We start from the raw sequence: 18,338 nt of genomic DNA on the forward strand, positions 1-18,338 counted from the left end.
ACAAATGAAGCTGTAAAGCGTAATTGAGTCTGGGCAAAGGAAGAGCACTCTTACCCAACCACTTTCCAAGGTGGGAATCGACGCTTCTTTAAAATGCGCAACAGATTTCTGACACTTGTTGAGATGTGCTCGAATGATTCTTTGAATTTTTGACCTCTCTCTGCTGGCAGTGGCAGTCTCCATAGTAATTACAAAATAAATTCAGTGATCAGGCAATGGATCAGAGGTATACATGGTATACATGCCTTCACAGTGTAAAAATGCATTATATACAACAGCATTTATCTGCGTTTATCTATCACTGACGCTCGTCTAAAATATACACATTGTGTTTTTTTTTTATCTACAAGTGACATCTGGATTACATGACATACCATACAGACAACTACTTAGCGTCTACTTCAAGTATGAAGAACACAATAGACAGTGGCCCTAATTAACTGTCACCACAGCCTCCCTGTGACATTTTGTAAACCACACACAAATGTGATTACAGCAGAGGGAAAAAAAAAGAAAAAAAAAAAAACAAATTGCACTTACATTAATAGTAGGCACTGGTCCAACCTAATCAACATTTGATTAAAAAGGAGAAGCCAATGCCAGTACACAGGATAATCATTTCTTTTCATCCTCTTTTCACTGCCCACCTCAGATAACCTACTATAGAATTAATCTTGTGGGGACTGTCATTCTGTAATCAAAGGCAAAGACACTCATATAAAATTTCAGCAGGCAGCCGTGAATTAGTAAACATTATTTTAGCATTACAATAAGGGCTGTGCTTTTGATCCAAATGGCACCTTTAGATATGGGTTGAAGATCCACTGCTCCAAAGGGTTCACGCTAACTGTGCTAAATTGTGTTTTCACTTATACGGTATCAATACAGTTAAAGGACAGATTAGTTTCCTCACCAGTGGTACTGGGTGCCTGACTCTCGATTGTATGTAACTGAAAACACTGTACACTATGGCCATCATTGAATTAAAAAAATATAAATATAAAAATATAAAAAATAGTTTAACCGAAAACATAAAGTTTCATATTTTAAGTTTTCAGTCTGTGAAAATGTTGGTAATACCATGACTTAGTCTATATGCATTCCAGAACTAATTAGCTCATTTTAAATGATCACATAGCAGAGGTTGGGCTTAATTGCACCGTGCCAATTAATCATGCTCTGGTAGAAAGCGTATTGTTAATATTTCATTGGATTCGTTTCTGTCAAAATCTGTGCCAAAAAACACTGGAGGAGTGCCCCTTTCAACAATATATTCCCGTGCTCCCCTTCCTTCCCCTCACCCACCAGCAGAAAAGAGCAATGCGTATGAGCCGTTCAAAAAAAAAAATTAGCAGAAACAAAATTACATAAACATCCATCATTTATTTTAATTTCACAGTGTGATTATCAAATACAGTTCCATATTGTTGTACCATTCACTCAACAACACATTAGATTGACTTAACCGTTGTCTTTTATTACATTAATTTCTGCATTGAGGACATGCAAGTGTAAACACATATGATTATAGTTAACTGAGACTAGCTGGATAGCTTTAGCTCAAATTCTTACAATACATGTCTGAATGACTTTAAATGTGAGCACTCGATTTTTATTTTGTTATTTTTTAATCAAAAAGGTCACAGTATTGTCATTGTTCTCAAATGAATGGCAAAATAAAATGAACTGTGTATACTCCTGTCCATTGTCATATAGCTTTCTCTCTTCTCATATGAAAATAAATCTTGAATTTAATGGTTTGCATACATCAGTTACAACCACCAGGCAATATATATCCAGCAGTAGGTCATCAAAAGACTCACAGTGTTACCGATTCCACATTTACTTGTACCTCGGTACATGCACTCAAATCGTACATCTTTGCCCAGTTGCACACTGTTACCAAGTCAGCATTCCTATTTGCAAAGAGGGTGATCCCGCACGCAAGACTGACTTCACCATAATGAATAATAACAAAAACAGAGGACAGTGTATCGTCATTCAGATGCTACATTACCTTTACAAAATAAGTCGCTGTGACTGAAGCTGACCATTCTGCAAAAAAAGCAAAATCGCATCCATACTCGCTTTTCTTCGAGTGATTGTGTTTGACACTTTCTGTCTGTCTCTGAGAGTGAAATGGGTGCTGTACTCCCACAGCTGTTCCCAGGGGTGGCCCTCCTTCGCCACTTTGCATGTCACCTGCCCTCTCTCCTGTCTTTCTCCGCTGCCTGCAGTCCACCATGTCAACAGTGTATCCAAGAACAGACTTTCCTTATTAACCTCTCTGAACAGACATGGAAATATACAGAGAAAATAAGACTCCGTAATGTCAGTAGCTGTATGAGGGTCACTCACTTTTGAGACCTGTCATGATATCCTGTGTTATTTCCTTTTAAAATCAGGAGTGAAAATCAACAGTACAGTATTATCAAAAAGGAGCTTAAAACAAGTACAAAAATACACCACTCCTTTAACAATTCCAGTAACCACCTACAGCATGTGTGTTTATTAGACATTGTGTAAGTACAATAACACAAATCCCAAAAGCAATAATACAAGCAATGGCATTAGCGTATGTATAAATTATGGAAAAAGACAGACTTCAACTGAAAAATAGGGTCATTTTAAAACACAAAACACAAGGCAATAGTGGAAATTAATTTCAGTCATTAAAATTGATTCTTGAATGATGAAGCCTGTGAACTATTTAAAGTACTACTGAAAGAACAGGAAACACTTTCGGTTCTACCTGTGCTTTGAAACAAAGACAAATAAGTTAATAAAAAATATATATGGCAAACCCATTCAGTTTAATTTGCCATGTAAACAGTAACTTCTAACCATAAACAAGGAAATTATCACACAACAAATATTTTGAACTAGCATTTGCATATTTGCTCAATTTTTTAATGCTTGAATTACAGTAAAGAACACTGAAAACATTCAGAATTTCAGGATTTCAGAAAATTATACTGTACCAATGTTAATTCAGCAATAACTAAAATATTTATTTCACTGACCAAAAATATATGTAACATACTCCTTAGCTGCTTTACCATAGTGTTATACTGTTTTAAAATAAAACAAGCATTAAAAAAAGGAAAACATTCACTTAGCATTGTCATGATGAGCTAGTTAGTTGCAATGCAATTGTCTTGGGTCTATTCCTCATTTCTCATAGTGAAACTCGAATTAAGTCTGACCAAAGTTTTAGTTAAAATGTACTTAAAAATGAAGGAGCTTTCTTGAAATACAGTATTGATGTCATCAATACAGAAAAGAGCACAGCAAAGTAGAAAGTCAAATTAGGTAAGTTTCTGATTAGAAGAGCATGGGTCCAATAATAGCCTACCATACATTTGAGGACCCAATTTATCTAATACTAATTTGTTTGAGTAAATCAGTAAATATAATTTTGATCACTGTATACAAAGCACTTCATTAGTTGGAAGACCACGATGATACCCAATTAGTCTTCAGAACTGCTGGCCATATAGGATGCTGGGCATGGTAAGCATTTATGCTACATAAGGCACACCCTTCAGCCTCAAAATGATAGACACAATAAGGAAATCTTACAGTCCTCACATTTCAGAGGACTGCTTTTGAAAACCGTTGTTCGTACAAGTACTGAACATCTCAGTATGGCAACACAGCAAAGCAAAAGTTTCCGTTTACAGTGCAGACAAACTTACGATCACAATAATAAACACTTATTAGTGTAGCAACACAATCCTAAAAGGACAAAATGATAGGTGCTATCAAAATAAATTATAATTTATAGATGGCTGGTTCAAGCTTACTTCAACAAACTTTCAGTGTACATTAATGTGATGGCAGTTATAATTACTAACTTCTGAAATGCCTGAACAAGAAGCAAGTGACTTCAGTGAAATTATGCATTTGATTATACCCAATCGCTCTGCTTGTCCCACTTACATTAAAGGAGGATGATGTTGGTTAAATCTTGTCTTACAACTACCAATTTGATACCCATGAAAAATTCAGTTAAGAACATACTGTAAAATAAAACATCTCCATACTACCATGGATTTGAAGTACGTTATCTTTTAAGATGTGTTGTCTGGTTGAAGAAATTGTAATTGGTTATTACAAATGCCAGCTACAATGACCAAAAATTACTGCTGGGAGAGCCTGCTGAAGGGAAAGCTAAAACGGTCTTCATGTGTTAAAGTGGGAATGATACACTCAAAGAGTATAACATGAGAACCAATATCAGCATAATCATTTTTCTTCTCAGAGTTTGATCTTCTATGGTCTTTGAATTGTAGACTCAAAGGGATTTAATTTACATGCATTTTTGTTTGTTCTTTTGGCATTGTTTAAAATGATCTTACGAGACAACACTGATGTCGTCTTATGTTTACATCATACAGTATGTCAATATCCTTGGTAGAAAACTGAGGGATAAATGCACATTTATGGAAGTCAATTTTATCCGTAATCTTAAAATCAAGATTCGAACCAAACAACAATGACTATGCCATTACCAAAGAATACTTCACAGGAGGGGGCTAACGCTACTATTAAAGTGTTATAAAACAAAATGGAAGATAAATCAATAGAATCTAAGCATCTAACCAAACTTAAACAGGCAAGGCAAGCAAATAACAGGTTTTGTTTCAACATGGCACCACAATAACCACAACCAGTGACTATTATTGTAGGTTGCATGCTCTCCATAGGAGAATTATAGTTTTCAAAAACAACATCCATGTCAACACAAAGGCCTCTTCTGGCCCACTATAAAATGTATTGCTCATTGTATTAAGTTCAAGCACTTGAATAATACACAGTGCCTCTTTGTTACCTGTGAAAATAATGCAGCCTTCTTTTGCCGTACACTTCAGCTTCCGGGAAACGGTCTCTGGGGTATGCTTTTACACAAGACAGATGCATTTAGCAATAAAACCCCTCTGCGGCTCAGCAACACAAAGCAGTTGCATAAAAGGGAGCTGCTCCCTGCATCGGGAGCCACTCGCTAGTCTCCATTTTAAGACCGCCAGACCCACCGTAAGCGAGAGACACCGGCAGCAATCCATCTTGGGATGAGCCACACTGTACGCTCTTTTGCTGGCCTTACTGGCTTAGAAACAAATCCCACCTCTACCATTCTGCATCCGCACAGCCTCACAGAGCCACCGGCGCCCATGCGCACCGCAGTACCAACGTAACAGCACAACCTGAGAAAACATCTCTGAAGATGATCTTGTACATATAAACCTGTGTTCACTGATAGCACAACTGGAGTGAGCATTTCCTGACGGTGCTACATGAAACTGTCTTTAGAAAAATCTACGGGGAAGAAAATGTCATTTCGTACATGTACATTTGAGGAAATGTAGGTTAGGGTTTTTCAGTGCCAATCAAAGTGCCTGGAGAATGACTGCACATTGACGCTGCGCAGTGATAGAAGCAAACTGTAACTCCATTTAAGGCATCACATTACATGACTGTACTGTGAGAGCTTTCAAGATTTGGTATACGATTCAACAGCCAGGTTTGATTTATTTATTGTTAAAAATACTTTAGATTAATAAAATACATTGATCTGCAGAAGAAAATAATAACTTTTTTCCATTGTAACAGTGATTGATCTGTACCGCTTTAAAGCGTACCCATTTTCCACACGTGCAATTCTTGAAGATGACTGAAACGAGAGCCTAATCTGTGTAACAGTGACAATTGAAAACACAGAAATCCCTTCTGACCCTTTTAGAATTGCATATATCGATTGCTTTTCTGAATGAAAGTCACATTTCCCTTTGACAAAGAAGGGGAACTTTCTACTATATCTCCTTCAGCTTTCCATCTCCCCCTCACTCAAATAAAAAGGATTGGCTGTTGTTTTTAAAACTGCAGGGCATATTCAAAGTTTGCCAATTCCGAAATAAGAAACAAGATGACCTTATGTTTGCATCAATGTTTACAATGCAAGATTCCAAATCCATTATCCAAAGCAGTGACTTCACTAAAACTGGAGGACATGAAAACGAGCTAATAAAAAGCGTAATGAGATGAGCAGAAAACAAACTCATTTCCTGTGCCTCACAAGCCCATCCATCACTATGCCCCCCCCCCCCCCCCCCACCTCGTGGAATCAGGACTCGTCAGTGGTGTTGCTACTCAGCTCAGACAGCTGGAGGCCGGCGTGGAGAGCCGAGCTCAGGCGGTACACGGACTCAATTTCCTCCAGCAGGCCCTGGTCCTCTCCTGGAGCCTTCCCGCAGCCCTCCCCGCTCTCCTCCCTCTCCCTCTCCCTCTCCTTCTCCTTCTCCCAGGGGACCAGCATGGAGGGCTGCCGGGGCTTGGGGCTGGCGTTGTGCTCCTGCTGGCCTCGGTCGTGGTAGTGCCTCAGCACGCGTTTGGACAGCACTTTCCTCCGGAGGGCGCTGCAGGGGGCGGGCTGCTGCTGCTCGGGGCTTTGGGGGTCAGTCGAGGGCTCCGAGTCGGCGGGGGTGTCGCCTGCGGCGGGGGTGTCTCCCGCGTCGGGGGGGTCTCCCGCGTCGGGGGGGTCTCCCGCGGGAGGCACGCAGGGCGGGGTGACGTCGTCGCCATCGTCCTCGGCGGCGGCGTGCAGGGACTCCCGCGGCCCCCTCACACTCTGCCTGCGCGGGGAAGGGGGCAGGTGCTTCCCGTGAAGGGCGCTGTCATCCTGCCCCAAGTTCCAGGTCATCTGCTCTGCCCCGCTGTTGCACAGCTGGGCCAGGTTACTCTCGCTGGGCGGGTTGGACTTATTCTGAACCACAGAAAAGACAAGCACACCCATAAGAGACAAGTCTGACCATGCTGGGTTTCACTTACTCACCCTGACTCACCATGTAATCCGATGTCAATGACATACAATTACAGAATCATATTTCTCTGCAAGTAACCCTGTCCCACAACCCATCAGTAACAAAAGTCACAATAAACCTACTATAGTCTTGTAGTCGATGTCATCCATAGACCTGAAGAAGTCCAGACTCTTGGCTCCAGACAGCTTGCCCTGTTCAGTGCTAGTGGTACTCAGTGTGTCCAGGATCTCCTCCAGCAGGTTCATCTGACCGGTACTCTGGCGGTCAGCGTCTAGGTCGTAAGAGTCATCACTGTCTTCGGTGTAGGAAGGGACTTCCCCGCTGTCTTCTGAAGAAATCCTGAAGGAAAACGTACAAACAACAATGCCAAACATCAGAATTATTCCCTCGACTATCCTCACTTACCCGTTTACCTATCTGCACTGCTAAATCTTGTGAGATAAAAAGACTATTGCAAAATGCATAACTTTTTGCTTAGCACATGAATAACTTCTTTCCAGTGGTAATCCCAAGGACTTCATTCAATGATGACTCTAGTCTAGACTGTTTGTACTAATTACACAACATTCCACTAGAGGGCAGCATAGGTATTGCTGAATGCGGAGAATCTACCTGCTTCAAGAAATATTTTGACAAAGATTCTAGTTTAAGACAGTTAAAATCTGTTTTATCGGATGTGTATACAATGTAGACTATGCAAACAAACAAAAATTGTATAAGCTATAGACGCTTGATCACTTCATAGAGACTGATATTAACATCAGACAAAATGAAGTACATCTTGGAAATTGGTAACGAAGTAATATTAAGTTATATTTTCCATCATTGTAGCTCTCAAATACAGAGAAATATGGTACACTCCAACCACAGTGTCTCTTCTTTATAAATTATATAGACTCATGTTGTGCAGAATCCATGTTCTGGAATACAAAGTACAAGAACAAAATAAGACGATATCACTTAAGAGCTTAAGTTTAGTTACTTCTAACTGCAAGCGAGCATACTGACCACCATCACACACATTCAAAAAAAAAAAAACACATCAGGCCAAAGGGAAGGCAGGATGACAAGGAAAGCACAGCTGAAAAGTAATATTCTTGTCAGCCACTTACTTGCTAGCTGTGTCCAACTCGTCATCATCTATAACAAAGTCAGGACAGCCCATGCTCTTTGGGGACTTTGTGTAATAATGCTGGAATTACAAAAGAAAGCAAAAAAATGTTACAAGCTGAAAGACAACATAATTAATAATAAAAATGGTACAACTCCAAAAAGACAAAAAAAAAAATCAGAGGGATGTTTGTATGCCTGTTCACGTTTCCAATGGAACACGTTTTCCAGATTTCTGCGCATCATTACATGTGACAGTCCAATTGTGTGTGATTCCTACACTGATCCCTTCTATTTTATTGCGCACCTGTGTACCTTTAATTGGCAAATGAAAGAAGTGAAGCATTGCAGGGCGGGGAGCCAGGCAGGGCCCGGAGCTGCTGCCTGTCATTAACGTGCTTTCCCTCCAGACACCCCTCTGCTCTCATCTCCAACATGCTAATGCACGAGGCGGCCCTAAAAGACCTCATAAACATATATTTGCCACATTACCAAAGACCATCGCCGAACGAGGGGTCATTTAAAACCGCCCGGCTGGGAGCGGCGACCGCGCCCTCGGAGAGCAAAGCCGAGAGGAAGTGTCCCCACCGGCCAGCCTGTGCTCGAACCCGGAGCTGATTAAAACCGGACACGGCCAGTCGTGGCTTGCTGCGAGCCTCAGCTAATTCATGGCAACGCAGGCGCAAAAGCTGAAAAACTGGGGGCATGCACTATGCATCAGGTATGCGCTGTGGAAAGAGTTAACAGCCTTCTCCTCAATAAAAATCGCTGAGAAATGCGTGTACTGGCCACTTAAGACTCTTGCCATTCTAATAAACAATAACACATGTTCCAAACTGATTGCCCCTCTCTCTGGTAGCTGGGAGCTATAATGAAAGTGATTACAGGGGGTTTAGGCTACGAATCCCAAAAAGGTTTTAATGGATTCCTATGTCAGGATCATAAATCTTGACTCCAAGCAGCATTGCGGAGAGTGACATGGTAAATGCACCTGTGAAATTCTGTCAGATTCACTTAGGGAAACCTTACATAACACTAATATCATGCTGTTTGCAGTTATTTACCCTCTTAATTTCTGGATTGGAGCATATTGTAAAGTGCCGACACAAATGTAAAGGGACCTTCGTGTCTGGGCGTTTATTAAAATCAAGGAGGCCAGCTCTTCCTCTTCCTCTTCATTAATGTAATACTAAGCATACCTAGACTGGCCTCTAACCACAACAAAGAGAATTACTCATGTAGCTCTGGTCCCTTATACAGACTGAATAAAGACAGACCATGGAAGTGGCCTTTCATTAATTTTTTTTCAGCTCTTCATGGAATCCCCATAAGTGCAAAATTGACCTGGAAATTTACAATTGAGGAAAATCAAGATTTGTAACGTAAATCCCCTTAGCTCTGACTAACTGGTATTAACACTTTCTTCAGAAATAATCATGCTCATGAATGCGGATGAAAAGAGAGGGATTTTATGTAACAGTTCTTGGTTCCAATGGTTATACATTTTCAGTGGTACCTCAAAATGGCAATAATAGAACCAGCATAAACATAATGATGATGTTCATAACTGCTGCTGGGTAACAAGATCCACCCTGAGAAACAGCAAGGTGATGTGTGGGGGTAGGGGTACAGGGGGCGGGGGTGGGGGGTGGGTGCCTGCTTTTTAAGTGATCAGAGACCATCTTCCCATTTCATGCCAGGGCCAATTTAAAGGCAGAGGTGTAAATGGAAAAATGGCTCTCCTTTGTGATGGATGACTCATTATTTCTCCCACAGTGAGCTGGATGTTCTGCTTGAGCCCAGAAAAGGGGGGGGGGGGTGCTGGGGCAGCATATGAAATAAAATAAAAATATGTTCAGACCATTTGCCTGAATCTGGGGGGAAAAAAAAACCCACTCACAAGGAACATTTTATTATTATTATCCCTTTACATGTATACCAAATCACCAAAGAAGTAGTTTTGCGTTTAATATCAGCTCCTCTGTTGTAGGCTACGCCAAGCCTTATGTTAGCAATGATATGCACACGTTCTGCAGCTTGAATTGGGGATGTGAACTGATAATTCACCACTGATTTACTTTTCACACTCCTAGTGTGTACATGCTACTGTGAGTGCTGATGCATTTTTTACAGACCGCCATCTAACACCTCTCTATTTCTGACAGAGAAGAAAGGATGGCCAACTAAGACCTTATGCACAGACACCTGAACAGAAAACACTTTTCTCAGCTACTGTCAGAGACAAACTAAATATGGTTTCACCTCCCATCTCCTATAATTTAGTCACAGACCTTAAAATAGTAATTACAATAGTATACAGAATACAATTTATTAAACACTCAGGTACATTCTAAACCAGTGACAATGAGAGAAATAATCATAACCATGTATTTTGAGCTGAAAAAATGTTTTTTCTCTCAGACATATTTACCAAATGACTAAGAACAGCTTTTATATTTCAGCCAATATTTTTTCCCTCACAGTTCAACAGCAAGTTTTATATTTTCTACATATGGCATTTCTGATTCCCGTATGCCATTGATCTCAGCATTTGGCAACATACAGTGAGATATGCCCAGAAAATGCAAACAAACCACAGGAAAGCGGAGCCAAAACCTCAGCCAAGTTTCTTCGAGTTCTCCAAGAAAACTACCAATAAAGTCATCTGCTGTCAACAACTGAAGGAAGCACCACTATCATGACATCTATCTGGCTCCTTCAAAAAAGTGTTTGATAATAATAATAATAATAATAATAATAATAATAATAATTTGCACACCTTGCTAAAACTGTGACATCAATCTCCGTCAGCCTGCAGTACTTACAGCCACCACCAGATGGCACTTTTGTTACAGACGAGTTAATTCCATTGTTTCATACACAGACTAGTGTACCTCACTAACTCAAACAATGAGAAACCACATAAAAACATAATGGACAGACACACATCTACCCACACCTTCACTGCTATGCAGGTGGGTGCAGCTTTCGAAATAGACCAGACAAGAAGCTTGGAGCTGAGGTAACACAAAACAGGCCACAAAACACAAAGTTAATCTTCCATTTGTGTCACCATCACCATTTTCTAACACACAACAGATGCATCACAACACTGACAGTCCTCCATAGATGTACTGTGTCAGAATACTGTCTGAATTCATACATACACACTAGGCTCTGCTCCATCTCATTCCACTTTATACAGAGTGCAGGCAACATATAAAGCAATTTTTCCAGTCTCCACTTTTGTTCCAAAAGTAGCCAGCACAGGAGGAAACTATGCACGTGTAAAAAGTCACAAATTAATACGCACTATACCTTTGTCTTCTCACAGTAATTATGGAAGATGTCTACTACAATGCAGGAATAGCCTACGCCTACAAAGCACTTTTAAATTTTGAATTGCCGATCTTTATTTATGTATTGGTGAAATAATAACAAGAAACCACAGGTATAAAACTACACCAACTTGATAAATAAATCTGTTTCAGTAGGGATGCTCTTAATTCTCAAGACACTTGAGCTGTATAGAACATGCTTGTGCCACTTTTGTTAAAAACCAGAGAGGAACACTAACAATGTAACTCTTTTTATGACGTTTGTTTTATTTAACTCAAATATGTTTTCCATTAGTTAGCTTGATCTTGGGTCCATAAATGATAATGCAAAAATTGTTACGTTTACCACTTTATCTGCAATCCAGCATTGGGGAAAAAAACAAAAATGGTTTACTGTACATTAAAACAAGGCATGCATGTTATATCAGTGAGAAATCTTTCCATTATTCTTTTGAAGCATTGTCTCAGTTAAGGTCTTGGACTGGTAGCATGACACAGAATTTGAATGAATTATACACTAAACTTGAATCAGCTTTTTTTTGGGGGGTGGTGGGCAGGCAGCTTTAATATGCAGAGCTGGTGAGCTGGTCTTGGCTGAAGGCGATCCATCTGTTGTTCTCATACGGTGTCTTTACTAAAGACTCTCTCTCACATGCTGCCATGCTGCTGCTCCCCAGGGGCAGAGCGGGACTTTAAGGAACCAGCCAGGATCATTTCATTAACATGATTCAAATTTAGACGCTCTTCCCTTCAGGAAGAGCCATCGCTAATTCAAATATTATTTCCCCCCCAGTTTCCAAAGAACCTAAAGAATAGAATTGTTCAATTTTATAATTAATAACTAGGCTTGCAATTAAGAGAAGGCATTTTATAGAATGGAACTTTATCCCCATTCTTACCAAAAACTGAACATATTTTGCAGGATGAAATACTACTGTATTTGGAAGAATAATTCCTTTTCAACGGTATACACAAAAGCTGAATGTTTGACTACACTTTGAAGTACAGTAACCAAAAATATGTTCTGTTAGTTTTAAATTTTAATTAAAATCTCTCATACAATCAAGCACAATGTGGAAAAAGGGGTTCCACACAGTTCTAAAGAAAGAGCAATATTTTTTTGTCTTTTCTTCACAGTCACCCTTTTCTCCACATAAGCCGTGTTTTATCTGCTAAAAGAACAAACCAAATAAGTCTTTTAATTTTCTGCATGATGATGATGATGACGACGACGATGATTGATTTCGCTACTGATCAGGGTGGGAGTCATTTAGTTAGGAGAGCCCCCCCTCAAATTCACCGCGCATGGGGTAAGAGTGCCCAGGGACGCAACGAAGGTGTGAGCCTCTGTGTGTCCGAATCCCCTGGGCCCCGTTACAACGGCACCGAGCAGGGATCTGTCGCAGACAGGGACAGGCAGGGAGGGGCTTGGCCGCTGTCTGAAAAAGCCTAATTGGAAGACCTTTGCTTGCTACACCTTTTCAGCATTTATGTAAGCCTCATCAACAACACAGGAAATAAGCACACTAATTAAGAAGGAAAACTTCCAAATCAGCGTTCAGAGGATCGGCGCTCGAAACGAGAGGGTAGTGTCCTTTACACGGGGGGATCACAACAAGTGCCAAGGCTAAAACTATGCTTTACAATAAATGAGTGGACAATTCAGCCAGGCACTACTTGGCTGCTTTTTTGTCAGAAGGGGAACTTGGAGGAACATGTGCAGTCAAGCTTTACCGAAGAAACAAACTGGGCTTTCAGTTTCATTTTCTGTGAGTCCACAATGTGTACGCATCTGCTTACAGATTGAGATCTCTAATTTTAATTCTTGGCACTTTTGTTGAAGAATGTGATTGATTTTTCATAAGATTTCTTTTCCCCAGATGCAATCTAAATGTTTCCAAGAGTCCCTTAAAATGTAAGTCACAACAGTAGCGCATATTATGTAATCGTACCCGTTAAACATCTCAGTAAGCAAGAATCTCAATCTTATCAATATTATTGATAATTTCAATAATTTCCTATTCTTACACAATAGTGCCTAAAAGTGCTTTCACTATAATGTTTATTCCACAGTATTTCTTAAAGTAGAATCTTGACATCATAAAATATTTAAAAATGCAGCAGAAAGTCAGCAATTTGACAGTACAATTTGCTTGTGGCATTATTACAATTCTGATGCATTTCATGGCTGGGAGTGTGCAACTAGGCACTTCCTAGTTCCAGGCTACACACACACACACACACACACACACACACACACACACACACACATACACACACACACACACACACACAGTCTCTGCTGGGATTCACATACCACGTGCAATCACACACACACACGAGCGCACACACACTCACACACATACACAGACACACGCAGACACTAACACACACTCATTGTGTGAAAGCAGAGGTCTCCATATGGAGAGTCCCACCACCCCGTGCTAAATCAGTGTCAGGCTGTGCTGCTCCGACTCAAAGCGGAGAGAGAGGAAAAATCAATGCTAAAAGCGCTCCATCCCAAGGCTCTGGGTACAATCGATGTTTGCGGGAGCTGAGAATTGGAATCATTTATGGAGATGGGGGGAGAGCCCCAGTTCCCGGTGAGCGGTCACACTGTAGCGTTTTGCGGGCCGGCGCGAGTGTGTGACAAGCACGGGGCCGGCGGAGGCGACTCGCTGCTCAGAGCGGGGCTGAGAGATAGCCCCATTACTGCTGGAGCATGGCTGACAGACAAATCCCTCCTTTCCGAGCCCGCTCCCCGCCTCTTAGACAGGCCGAGTTTACAGCTCCACTTCACACCAGCTTAATAAGGAAAACAACGGGCCTGCTGCCTCCTTTACCGCTCATGTCACAAACCTGAGAACACAATCTAACTGCGCAGCAAGGCTTTGTGTGCGCAGAGACACAAAAACGCAGACGCCCGCATATACGCAGATGTGCGTCTTTGGACGTACATGCGTACACACACGCATACACGCACATACACGCACGCGCGCGCGCGCGCACACACACACACACACACACACACACACACACACACAGGTGGTTTATCCATACATATTGTATGTGGAGATGAAAATTTCTGAATGTTTATTGCTACACTCAGCTTGATTAAAACTAAATTCAGGGTGCACACTTATGTATAGGCCTTCCAGAATGTGACCCTCATTAAACATGGATATTGATTTTTAAAACAAACACATCATCAAACAAATACAAACACAAGGGATAAAATGAAGCAGCAGTGTAATTCTCTTGTAATGTAAATCCTGAATAAGAATAACACATACAAGGGCTAATTAACATAATTTCTGTACAACATAAACACAGCTAGCTAGGCTGTATAGATGGCAGCTTCTCATTTTGAGAACACAAATAATTCAGCTAACTTGCTGCCTGGTTTAATAATACCGGTTTCAACATTGTGTGTTGATGTACAGTTGATTTTTTGAAGGCTGTCAAATGTTTGAGAATCACTGCAAGCAAGGTAATTAACAACAGTATAACTCAGATTTAGACATGTATGATTTAAGGAATGCTCCTGTAATGCTAAATTATTTATGTTCACTCTGTAGATTTTTCTCAGATTGCATGCAGTGGCCATTCATAATTGAAGCTGAAAGTCAAAGTTCTTCATTTCAAAATGATTAACAATTGAAAGCTTAACTTCAAAAGAATTTGACACAAAGTTCAACCTTCTGATGTCCATTTTCAAATTTCCGTTTGTTTATGGCTTGGCTGTCAGAACTCATCCTGTAAATACATGCCAATGAGAGTAAGAACACCTTCTAAAAACATGTTAATGTTTCCGATCAAAACTTTAAAGAAGTCATTAAGGTAATACAAAGATCATATCGTTTATCTCTTAAAAATATTTCGCGTGTGTGATGCTATATTTTCGCAAAATATTCCTGATGGCTCCTGAAAATATGGATTCAGATCACCACTAAGTGTCTACGGGGGCAACATCCTCCCTCCAGCCGTGGCCACACTTTACCAGACCTCTGAATCTAGACAGCTTCTTCAACTGCAGCTGTCAATCATGCCTGTTTCTCCAGCGCTGATCTGGCCTTACTCGACTCCTGAGCAAATCCAACAGCTGCTTAAGAAACAGCTTTCATTATACACGTGCCTGTTTGAGGTGTACATGATCTTCCTTTATCTTTGCTTAACTTACCTTTCTTCTCTTCTGCAGCCTCTTTGGCGAGAGGCTTTTCGTGCTGGTGGGAGACCCCGCGCAGACAGGCCCATCGTCGTCCTCCGCCTCCTGCGGAGAGAGCCCATTTAAGAATGTTAGGTTTCAGACAGCTTCAGACTCTCCGCTCTCGTTCATGTCAAAATTTAGGCCTTGGCTCTCCCAGAATACAGCCTCCCCCCCCCCAGTTGTTCAGTTTCATGTCGACCAAATGAAGGCTGTGCGCTTGTTAAACCCTTCCTTAGAAATCACGACACTACCATTTATATGAACATACAATACGTGTGTGTGTGTGTGTGTGTATACACACTCGTCATATTCAGGTATAAATGAAAACGTCATTGCAGAATGTGGGCACACAAACTCTGAATTACAGAGGGCATGCTACCTCTGTCTTTCACAGAAGGCACAGCCCTGTTTTCCAAATTTTTTTAAACAAATGAGAACAGACATCTACAGCTAATATACCGCCATCAGATGTGAAAGCCTGCTCTTCTGTGCACCCCTATCCCAGTCTTCAGTTTGGCAGTTCAAGTTGCAATTGCATTATCAAAGCAATCACTCTTATGAAAACATACATCTCGTTACAATAGCTTTGAAGAAATCAGTGGTTCATTGATAAAATATGCAAACAATAAAGGGGCCTTCCACTGCCTGCATGACATGACAGACTATAGCCAGAGGCTTGCTTGTTAAAAATGTATACTCCTGAACAAAGCGCTAAGCAGGTTTCAAAAGTGATTAATACCCTTATCATCTCAGTTTGTGGAGAATCACAGCCTCCATACACAAGTATGTCAGCACCCTTGCTGATGTGTGCTAAAGGAGTTTGTCTGTGACTGCTCACCCTTTGTTTCAACCTGCTCCTCATTTCCTTGATTCCTTGCTTGGCGTGACTTTTGGCCTTTGAATTGAAGAAAAAAAAAACCCACATTTTTAAAACCTCTTTCAGTTCCTCATCAATTTGACACTGTTCAACAGTAATGGCAACACAATGCACTTGACCCCTCCCACCCTTCTCCAAATGTATGACCAAAAAAGTTTTGAAAAGACGCATCATACAAGATACCACACCTCTGAGGTGAAGTGTTTGAACATGTAGAGCGGAAAAAAAACAGCACAAGCGATTCAACGTACAAATTTGTAGGCGGTCCTCACTGCTGGGCTGGCCTTGGTCACTGCAGTATTTATGAAAGCACCTCCTTTCTGTGTAGAAAAGATGAAACCCAACAGCACCACATTATCTTATGCTCATTACTGCCTTAATACCAGCCCACTGTCGGCGGCCCTTTTAAAACCATATTTTGAACTCATGACGAAAACATGCACCTGGAACACCTCTTTTTTTTTTTGATGGGTATTTGCATTTGGATTTGACACTCCTGTTTGTGACACCAACATTGGGGGCAGGAATTTGTTTTTTCTCCAGCAAAGGCTGTTTTTCTTGCCAGATCAACATGCCATCCTGGAAGACTGCCTGCCACATCAAAATCTCTGCTGCCTACACATTTCATCTATGCTATACTTGTATTTTTAAAACCTCTACAGTACATATGTTCATCTTCATACACAACTGTCATCTTGACAGATCGCAAACACTGAACAGAACTAAATATTCTACAAAGAGACACATGCTTCTCTCTGTAATCTATTTTAGCGTAAATAAAATGAAATGACTCACTTTAACCACACCGCTAACAACCAGACAAGCACATATATTTGCTCTTAAACACTCTAAGCTGCCTTTAATTTTATGGACATGTGCTGGTGATTGACACGGTTTTGTGCATTTAGAGCACAGCCTAAATCACAAAATCTTTCAATAAATTAGCTTACACATGAATACACAGATTATGCCAGCATGTTTGTGAAACACAATATCCATCAATAAATAAATATCTATCAATAAATTTAATTTCTAGCTTAATTAGATACCATAGAACAAAAGGATAAAATAAAATATTTTAAGCATACAAAAGCTACTGTTTGGTTTGAGAACATAAATGCAAATTAGGTGAATTAATTATTATTCATTCCTGCTTACCTTAACTGTTTGCATCCACTGTTGATAAGACCTTGAATTACCTGCAATGTTTTAAATCTGTATGAAAAAGTGTCTTTTGCAAACAGGAATGAGATACTGTACATGGCCACAGTTCTCACTCAGTCATTTCACAACATTTATGATTCTCCCCTTATACTAAATTCTGGCCTTTTTTATTTGAGTGCACAAGGCTTGAATTATTTAAATAAAAATCAAACTAAGGACTGTATTTTCATTTTTTCATGGCTGTTGTTTTCAGCCCTAAAAGGAGCCTACCATTTCAAGTTTTTTATTAATAACTTTTTCTTTTTTAGTGTTGTACTATACTTGTTTTTTCTTTTTGCAATAGGGCCACAGTCAAATGGATACAATGACTTAATTCAGTTGTCAGCCCAACATACGAATCAGGCACCAAGGTCAAATCAAAGATTTAACCAAAGAGATTACAGCAGGAAACCAAACCTTGGAGGTTTGTGGAGGTTTTCAGAGAGGAAAACAGTTTACAGTAATTTGTTTAAAAATGTCAAAACAGAGATGAAACTAAGCGGTGTTGTTTCAAAAAAGCAATACTACAGCACAGGGGCTTCTGTATAGGAAAGAGAGGAGGGATCTGGCCACTTACTTCCACAGAAACCCCCCTCTGTGATTTCCTCCTCAAAGATGTCTGTGAAGCCTCTTCCTGCATTTAATTTCGCCAGTCTGCCATCAATGAACTGCAACCATAAATCACATTGCAGGTTATTAAAGGATGAAAAAATACAAAAAAGAAGTTTAATCCTACCTGCTCCAGACATCTCTGCAGATTAAAAACAAGGAAGGGATGTAGA

At 40.4% G+C, this 18,338-nt stretch overlaps 1 protein-coding gene across 2 annotated transcripts in view; it reads right to left on the reverse strand.

Moving 5' to 3' along the window:
* Nucleotides 1-6,102: 6,102 nt before the first annotated feature.
* dennd1b (DENN/MADD domain containing 1B) overlaps nt 6,103-18,338 on the reverse strand; it is an 85,734-nt gene continuing 73,498 nt past the window's right edge. Inside the window, exons 16-23 of one of the 2 annotated variants that reach the window (XM_036520787.1) lie at nt 18,134-18,224; nt 17,512-17,552; nt 16,605-16,673; nt 16,315-16,371; nt 15,450-15,539; nt 7,934-8,013; nt 6,944-7,160; nt 6,103-6,763 (exon numbers count right to left, since the gene is read on the reverse strand). In XM_036520787.1, the coding sequence (XP_036376680.1) occupies nt 6,125-6,763; nt 6,944-7,160; nt 7,934-8,013; nt 15,450-15,539; nt 16,315-16,371; nt 16,605-16,673; nt 17,512-17,552; nt 18,134-18,224 (1,284 nt within the window). In that variant the 3' untranslated portion in view covers nt 6,103-6,124. The remainder of the gene's footprint in view (nt 6,764-6,943; nt 7,161-7,933; nt 8,014-15,449; nt 15,540-16,314; nt 16,372-16,604; nt 16,674-17,511; nt 17,553-18,133; nt 18,225-18,338) is intronic. The other variant, XM_036520789.1, reaches the window with a different exon arrangement.

The sequence above is a fragment of the Megalops cyprinoides genome, chromosome 2 (genome assembly GCF_013368585.1).
Source record: "Megalops cyprinoides isolate fMegCyp1 chromosome 2, fMegCyp1.pri, whole genome shotgun sequence".
Lineage (NCBI taxonomy): Eukaryota > Metazoa > Chordata > Actinopteri > Elopiformes > Megalopidae > Megalops > Megalops cyprinoides.